This window comes from Onychomys torridus, unplaced genomic scaffold (genome assembly GCF_903995425.1).
Source record: "Onychomys torridus unplaced genomic scaffold, mOncTor1.1, whole genome shotgun sequence".
NCBI lineage: Eukaryota > Metazoa > Chordata > Mammalia > Rodentia > Cricetidae > Onychomys > Onychomys torridus.
This window is the reverse complement of record NW_023413930.1, coordinates 7,006-16,034: the sequence shown is the minus strand read 5'-3', so window position 1 is coordinate 16,034 and position 9,029 is coordinate 7,006. Positions and strand designations below refer to the sequence as shown.

Genomic DNA, 9,029 nt, shown 5'->3' with positions numbered 1-9,029 from the left:
AAAAAAAAATGACATTGGCTACTTCAAACTTTCTGTGCTGAAAACTCAGACATGAAGTTCTGTGTCCAAGAACAGTTCCCAGAACCATGCTGTAGAACCAGTCTGGTGAGGGGACCTCTGCCCCTGCTGCAAGACCAAGTCACTGAAGCAGCTGTATCACCACAGCTGCTGAGCCAGACATTGTTCCACATCTCCTGATGTTGCAGGGTTCTACACTGCCCCTCCTTCTCTGAGATTATGAGCTGAAGGAAGCCTGGATGGGAGTCTGGTTAGTCACATGCCTGGTGCCCAACTGCCAAGGGAGTTTTGATTATTTTCATCTTCTGAAATAGGAAGCTTGTTCTGTTTCTCCAGGGATATGAAAGTTGAAAACATTTCCAAACCAAGAAGAGGCTCATGTTCTTTGTGCCTACTAAGTGGTCCTGTGTTTTGGTTCCCTCCGTGTCTGTTCCTGTAGCAGGACCCCTTTCTTGGCTCATTAAGTAACAACGATACAGTTTCCTAGCTTAGCGCACAAGTACAGAAACAGTGGTTTGCTGGTTGATGACATTTTTATTTTATTTTATTTTTTATTTATTGTCCGTGGGTGGGGGTACACATGCCATAAAACCTGTGGGGAGATGAGAGTAGAGTGTGTTGGAGTTGGCTATTTCCTTCCACCATGTGGGTCCCAGGAATCATAATAAGGTCATCAGGCTTGGTGTCAAGCTCCTTTTACCTAATAGAATTATCTTTCATTTAGATATTCAAATTTGTTATTACATACGTTTATATTTTGTGTTGTTTTGTTTTTTGAGACAAGGTTTCTCTCACATCCCTGGCTGTGCTGGACCTTCATTTTTGGACCGGGCTGGTCTCAAACTCACTGAGATCCCCCTGCCTCTACCTCCTGAGAACTGGGATTAAAAGCGTGTGCTGCCTGGAGGTGGTGGCGCATGACTTTAATCCCAGCACTCAGGAGGCAGAGCCAGGGGGAACTCTGTGAGTTTGAGGACAGGCTGATCTACAGAGCAAGATCCAGGACAGGCACCAAAACTACACAAAGAACCCCTGTATCAGGGAGAAAAATAGTGTGCTCATACTTCCCAGCACACTTATACTTTAAAATAATTTCTTTTTAAATTAATAATCCTTATTTTATGTGTACTGGTGTTTTCTTTGCATGTATATTTGTGTGAGGATGCTGGATCTCCTGGATCTGGAGTTAAAGATGGTTGTGAGCTTCCATGTGGGGGCTGGGAATTGAACCTGGGTTCTCTGGAAGAGCAGCCAGTGCTCCTAACCACGGAGTCATCTCTCCAGCACCTACAATTATACTTTTCTTTTCCTTTTCAATATTGGGCTTCTCTGTGTAGCTCTGACTGTCCCAGAACTCCCTCTGTAGACCAGGCTGGCCTAAAACTCAGCAAGATCCATCTGCCTCTGCCTCTCAAGTGAGGAGATTTGTGTTCTGAAGGCTGTGGGTGTGAGGAATGTACCCACCTCTGCTGCAGCCAGGCAGGCTTTAGCTCTGGCTCTCTGCTCTAGGGCATTGTTCTATTCCGGAGTTGATGTTTGAGGTAGCCTGGTGGGTACTCTAATCCTGCAGAAGGATCAGTAATGGAGAAGAAGTACCCCTGATGTTCACCTACCCACCCTCAGCTACAACTGGGGCTTTGTTGGGTGGTTGGGGTCCAGTGTGGGGGAAGTTAGGTCCTTAGGAATTGTAGTACCAGATGTTCCAGCCATGCTCAAGTCCCAAAGAAAGCTACATTTCCTTTTTAAAAACATTTTATTATACAGGAAATGCTGGTGGAATAATAAGAAGTGTTACAGGGAAAAATATTCATGATAATTAGAGATAGTGCTCCTGCCTTGATCAATGGCTTTCCAAGGTTTCTCCAATATAGGAACAATGCTCCATTTCTATTTGTTTTTAGAACTAAATAGCATGCCCCTGTGGCAGTCTCATATCCCCACTTCCCCACTCCCAGCTGGATCCCAGTAGAGTCCTTTTGGATCCTTCACGATCTCCAAAGTAGTCACCTTCACAGACTGTGGCCTGAGTACCTGACACCCACTGTTCCCAAGAGGTCCTGACCACGACCCTGGCTCAGATCTAAGGGTTATCCTGATATCAGATGTTTAAAATCAGAGGCCTTACCCATGAGAAAAGGCTGGAATGGAAAGTAGGGAGTGACCCTTGAAGGAAGAGCATCCAGGCCCGGGGCACAGTTAATTGCCTTCCCCTCTGCTCCTCCAGACTTGTGGTGTGTGTGCATGTGGCCAAGGCAGCAGACAGGCCTATGTCAAGAGTGTGTGGTTTTACATGCCAGATCTAAGACAGCAACAGAGGCATATAGGAGCCAGAGGAGACCCAGAATATAGAAACCCAGTTCGAGGAGGCAACAGAACTCAGAGTTAAAAAAAGGATCGCTTTTGAAAGTGTCAGAGTTCCCTTGAGCCATCCTTTGGACATTTAGGAAGCTGTTCAACTCTGGGATCATTGTGATAGATTCTAAGAGTAAAGTGAGTTCTGTGGTAAAAAAAATAAAAAATAAAAAATAGTTCTGAAATGGTCTTACTTGGGGTAGACACCCATATGGTCATGAACACTGGGGTGATGGTGGACACTGGAGTGGTTGGGATGGTGATGGGCTCTTGGGTGGTTGGGGTAGTGCTGCTGGGCTCTGGGGTATTAGGGTGGAGGTGGTGAGCACTGGGTTGACGCTGGCTTCCCAGATACCCAGGGTGGAAGTGTTGGGCTCTGGCATAGTCAGAGTGGAGGTGGTAAGCTTTGGTGTGGCACTGGGCTCTGAGCTAGTCAGGGTAGAGGTAGGCTCTAAGGTGATTGGTGTGATGATGGGTAGGTATAGTTTTGGGTATTAGAATAGAAGAGCATACAATGGATTTCATGGTCTGTGGGAGTGTGGTGAATCCTGGGATCTATATAGTGGGTTTGTGTGTTGGATTCTAAGAAGGCATTTGGCTGTCTGGAGAAGCAGGAGACTCTAAGAGAAGGCCCCCGTGGGTAGTATGGGCTTTAGTGTTAGTAGAGAACTTGACCTCAGCCCTGGTAACAGGTAGATCAGAGAAATTATCATAGTCATCATCGTCTATATCCCTATCACCACTGGTAGGGCAGCCCTTCCCTGGGTAGGAGTAGACAGGTGTGGAGCCTAAATTGGCACATTGTACACTGGCCACATTAGGGCTCAAGGAATTGACATTCTCACCCTCATTCAATAAGTAGACATTGTGGGAATTTTGCTGGAGCCAGTGGCGGAGGTAGAGGATATCACAATCACAATACCAGATGTTGCCATGGAGAAAAACAAAAGGCAAGAGGAGGGTCCCAAAGAAGCCCTTTGGGATTGTATGAAGCCGGTTCCCTTGAAGGTAGAGGGTGTCAAGATCTTCCAGCCCATCTAGGAGCCCAGCGGGTAGGTCACACAGTTTGTTGTTGGCCAGATTAAGTTTGTTCAGCTTGGTGGTGAACCTCAAGAGTCCAGGGGACAGACTCCTCAGATTATTGTTCTGCAGGTAGAGCTCCTGGAGTTGGCTTAGACCTTCCAGGACACCAGGAGACAGTGATTCCAACTGGTTGAAGGAGAGGTCAAGGATAGTGAGTGCAGGCAGTGCCCGGCCTAGGGAGGGCAGATTTCGCAGTTTATTGTGGGATAATTTCAGGTTATCCAGCTTGGACAGTTTCTCATCAGTCTGCAGGCTGGTCAGCTCACACTCCTCCAGGTCCAGCTTAGTGAGGTGAGTGAAATTCACCAGGGATGCTGTGGAGAAGGTACCCAGTTTGTTCTTGCCCATGTGGAGGATGCCTGTGTCTGCTGGCAGGTCTGTAGGCGATGCTGTGAGCCCCTGGTTCTCACAGTTGACTTCCAGCAAGCTGGTGGCTTTGGAGAGATCACAAGTGGGATGGGAATGTAAGGGGCTTGGCAGCAGGAACAGCAGGATGAGGAGAGCCATGTGAACCTGTGGGCAGAGGGAGTTTAAAGGGATGCCACCCTGGACTTGGCATCATTTTCCTAGGCTCCAGCCCTCCACTGCTGCAGCTCTCAGGATCCCTTCCAGAAACAGCTTCCACACCTCCCAGACTTTTCCCTCTCTTCCACCCCTGTCCTCAGTCCTTGGTTCTTAGTCCCCTCTCAGATCCTCCACCTCTGGTCCCAGCCCCAGCTTACGGTCAGGCAGAAAAACATCTGAAGGCACGGGGCTTCTTCCAGAGTATGACTTGGTCCTTCTCTCTTCCAGCTCCAAGGAGAGCCAGGCCAGGAGCAGGAAAGAAATAGAGCTGTGGAGGAAATGACAGCCTGATAACCAGCTCCTGGGACCCAGGGAACAGTATCCCTCCAGGCACCTCCCTTATCACCTCTCTCCACAGCTTTCCCCAGACCCTCCCTTTGGTTGTACACTCTCCCTTCCTGACACCCTGGAAAGATCTAGAGATTCTCCAACCACCAACTTTGTGCAGCGTCAGCCTGCTACCCTCTCCCTTCTCCTCCATTGCTATTCTTAAAGATGTCTAATTTCCCTTCGCTGCTTCCTTACACCCCACTGCCACCTTTCCTAACCCTAAACTGATTCCCCCAAACCTGGGGCCGCTGGCATCCTGTATTCTATCCACTGGGCTCTTGGCTGATACTCTCTACACTGTACTTATAGCATCTGTTCCCAGGGCTCGTCCCTCCTGGTGACATGACCACTCATTTGCTTGGTATTCCTCTTGCAGGTGTGCTTGGTCCCTCTCAACCTTCACTGGGGCTCCCTCTTCCTCTCCCTTTCTGGAGCTATAAACCTGTTTTCAGAGCATTCTTGGGCTTTTCTAACATATACTCCATAGACACCTGAATACATTTTACTGTGTCTCTAACCACTTCTGTCCCAGAATCAAGTTTTTATCCCTTTTTCCTGAGGCCTACATTCTTAATTCTGATTGTCTCTCAGAGCTCTCTCCTTACATGTTCTACAATTACAGAAACAGTGTACCTCATTTGAGAAGCTCAGGAAGATCGTGAGTTTAAACCAGCTTTGGGCTACAAAGGATGACCCTTCTCATCTAAACAACAAAAACAAAACAACAAAACAGATTTCAACATTTCAACAAAACATTATTGCAAAAATCAACTTCATTATCTAAATAGCTTCATCTGCTGGCCATGGAGATGCAGGACTGTTCACACTCCTAGACTTTGGGAAGCAGAGGCACGAAGTGCATGAGTTCAGGGTCAGCCTGGCCTGTATCCTGAGACTTTATCTCAAAACAAACCCACAGAAAATAGCACTCCTCCGTTGTCCACAACTAGTCATTTACCTGATCATCTGATCACTCCCAGTGCTACTGCCTTCTTCCTGCTCCCTGGTTATGGAGGCTTGCTGATGTCCCTCTGCTTTCTTTCCCATCTCTCCATTCCCCACTGCCCAGACCAGGGCACTGTCTCCTCCTCCGCTGAAGAAGCCTTCTGGGTTATCCAGAAATCTCTAACTTCCTGTTTTCCATCGGAGAATTGCCTGCCAGTGTGCTAACATGTCAACCACTTGAACTCATCCTGGCTCCTGAGGGCTCTCAGGAGGCAGTCTGCAGTACCTACCATGGTCTTCAGGACCTGCAAGTCTGAGTCTTGCCCCCCTCCTGCTCAGCCCCCTTGTCTAGTGCTCTCCCCGTCCTGATCCTTTTTGCTGTCCTTGAATTTTCATTGGTTACCTTTTCCCAACACTTACATATCAAGCAAGAATTATAGTCACAATATCTAATTTATTTATATTTAGCAAAATTAAAGAAAATACTCTATCATATATTTTATTTTTGTGAGTCTAAGGTTTCCTGTTTAATTTACCCTTTTATCATGGCGAAGGAAAACTATAATTATAACTGTCTGGTCTTTAACTCCATCAAGGACATGAGAAGGATATAATATTTCCTGCCTCTGCCTTGCATGTGGCAGGGAAGGTGTGTTCCATCCTACCCAGCTACTTCTAACAGTTGAGAGTCTGGGGCAGAAAGATCATTGAGACCAATAGTTGGAGGCTAACCTGGACAAAAAGTCAAGACCCTATCTAAAAGAGACAGGGACAAAGAGGGAGGGAGAAGGAGGGACGGGGGGCTTGGGGAATCAGTTCTGAGTCTGAATAAGTCTCTATGTGTGAAGTAGAATGTTTCCAGCAGGTGTCTACATGGCTAAGTCACTAATTAAGGTGTGACCTCAGATCCCCTTGGGATCTCTTTGGAAGCTTCAGGAGCAGTCTCTCAGCAGGCTGTTCTGTGTGGGCTTTTGCCCTGGGTCAAGTTCAGGAGGGAAACTGCACTTTGCTCTGCTCTGGGCTGGATTAGTTACTGTATAAATTCCTACAGTCCCTGTTCCTGCCCCAGGGTACTTGGCTTTCTCTGCATAGGGCATTTATTTCCCTGGTTTTTCTGTTTGTTTGTTTTGATTTTGATTTTTGTTTTGGAGCTGAGGATCGAATTGTTTTGTTTTTTGTCAGAGGTAAGGACTGAACCCAGGGCCTTGTGCCTGCTAGGCAAGCACTCTACCACTGAGATAAATTCCCAACCCTGTTTTTGTTTTTGAAACAGGGTCTTGCTCTGTAGCTGAGGCTGACTTCAAACTCAAAATCCTCCTGCCTCTGTCTCAATGCTAGGATTATAGACATTTGCCACCACACACAACTTTATATCTGTCTTTTTCTGCTTCTTCTAACGTCATTTTTATTGTAACTCAGGGTTTTTTTGTTTTTTTGTTTTTTTTTGGGGGGGGTGACGGTTGCTAGGGTTGGATTTAGGGACTTGTTTTGAGGTTTATTTATTTTTATTTTTATATGTATGTTTGCCTGCATGTATACATGTCTGGTGCCCCCTGGGGGTCAGAGAGGGCATAAACAAGACCTTCATGATGACCATACCAGTTGACATGCCAGTGTTGATGGGGGAAATTTTACAAGGCCCCACTTCTAGATGAAAAGCTACAACCTGTGGTTGCTGAGGGAGGGAGAATCAGTTTTCTCCATTCATCAGCCCCCTATTTGGTTTGCAACCCAAGTGGTCAGCCCCAAACATGTGTACACAGGAGCAACACGAAATGGACCAGAACATTTGTTCTTGCAAAGGACTCAAGTTTAACTCTTAGCACCCACATGGTGGCTTACAACTGTCTGTACCTCCAGTTCCAGGGGATCCAATATCCTCTTCTGACCTTTCTGGGCACATGATGCATATACATACTTTTAGGAAAAACATTCATACACATAAAATGAAATTTAAGAAATTCTCTCTCTATGGGGTTTGGGGTGTGGCTCAGTGGTTAGGAGCACTGACTGCTGTTGCAGAGGACCTAAGATCAATTCCCAGCACCCACATGGTGGCTCACAACCATTTGTAACTCCAGTTCTTCTGACTTCCATGGGCTCATGGCACATAGACATACATACATACAGGCAAAACATTCATACATATAAAATAAAATAAATCCTCGTATTTCCACACCCAACCCCCCACCCCAGGACCAGGATGTAACTCTCAGCTATTGATCCAGCACCATGAATGCTGCTGTGATTGTAAGGATTATGCCCTTAATTACATCACTAGCCTGCTATGGCATCTCAGCCTAAAAAGCAGGCATGCTCTCTCTGTGTTCTCTCGTTCCTTCCGTATTTTCCCTCCTCAGTGTGGTCTATCTCTTTCTTTCTCTCTCTCTCTCCCAATAAGGCTCTAGAAAGGTAGCCATGGTTCGTGGTCCTTCCATAACTAATACATCCCGCACTCTCATCCAGCCACAAGCGCTGCTCCTTAACCAACAATCATGACAATGGACTAAGCCTGTGGACCTAGAAGTGATTCTGAGGAGAGGGGACGCCGTCCTGAGATCTCCTGCCCAGGATTGAACAGAGCTCAGACTGCCCAACCAGGGCCACATGCAGCTAATTAAAGACTAGAGAGTGCTTAATTAGCAAAGCCACAGTGCTCAGTGGCTAAGAGAAGCCAGAAGAAATCCAGCTTGGGGTCATCTAGAGTCCTGGGAGCCATGTTGCCACCAGTGTGGGTTTCCCAAGTTGTGTGGGCCCCTGCTCTCACAAAGGCTTCCAAAATTGTTTATTAAATCCAGACCTGCTCCACCTCCATACACACACACACACACACACACACACAAAGAAATTAAAAAAAAAAAAAAAAGGAAGCCAGAGAGTGGTGGCGAACACCTTTAATCCCAGCACTTGGGAGGCAGAGGCAGATGGATCTCTGAGTTTGAGGCCAGCCTGATTTATAGAGCTAGTTCAAGGACAGCCAGGGTTGTTGTTACACAGAGAAACTATGTCTCAAAAAATAAAAGAAAGGAAGGAAGGAGAGAGAGAGAGAGAGAGAGAGAGAGAGAGAGAGAGAGAGAGAGAAGGAAATAAAGAAGAAGAAAGGCAAGAGACAGAATGTCCTCATGTCTTTCCGTACACCTTCTTTACCTGGACTTCTGCATGAAGGTCAGTCCCCAGTCTCCGAGGCCTTCCCACATCAATCAAGGCAGTCAGCACAGTTCTTCAAGGGAGGCTCCCTACTGAGGTGAGTCTAATCTCTGACTAACTCACACTGGAACCAATGGTAACACAATCCCACTAGGGAGACTGAGATGGGTAGATCTCTATCACCTTGAGACTAATGAGTTCAAGGTTAGCCTGAGCTAACTAGTGAAATTTTATTGTCTGTTTTCAGGTGTTTTTTTGTTTGTTTGTTTGTTTGTTTGTTTGGACACAGGGTCTATCTCCTCTCCTCTCCTGTGCTCTGTCCTCTCCGCTCCTCCTCTCCCTCCTCCCCTCCCCCACTCTCACCCTGCCTGTCCTGGAACTCACTACTTAGACCAGGCTGACCATGGAGATCTCTGCCTCCTGGGTGCTGAGGTTAAAGGCCATGCCAGCTTTTTTTTTTTTTTAATTCGTTGATAGTGTGTGCATGCAGGTACATGGGTTTTACAGTGCATGTGTCCAAGTCTGGAGTGGGGAGTTGATTTTCTTTTTTCTATTTATTTATTTATTTATTTATTTATTTATTTATTTAT

General features: G+C 46.6%; 1 protein-coding gene and 1 pseudogene across 1 annotated transcript; both read right to left on the bottom strand.

The window, feature by feature from the left end:
- Window positions 1-2,010: 2,010 nt before the first annotated feature.
- LOC118576567 lies at window positions 2,011-2,567 on the bottom strand (annotated as a pseudogene).
- On the bottom strand, window positions 2,566-4,279 carry LOC118576568 (platelet glycoprotein Ib alpha chain-like). The gene is made up of 2 exons (XM_036176791.1): window positions 4,176-4,279; window positions 2,566-3,966 (listed from the first exon to the last, which is right to left on the bottom strand). Exons 1-2 carry the CDS (start codon window positions 4,191-4,193, stop codon window positions 2,953-2,955), a joined length of 1,032 nt encoding a protein of 343 aa, XP_036032684.1. The 5' UTR covers window positions 4,194-4,279; the 3' UTR covers window positions 2,566-2,952.
- Between the last annotated feature and the right edge of the window lie 4,750 nt (window positions 4,280-9,029).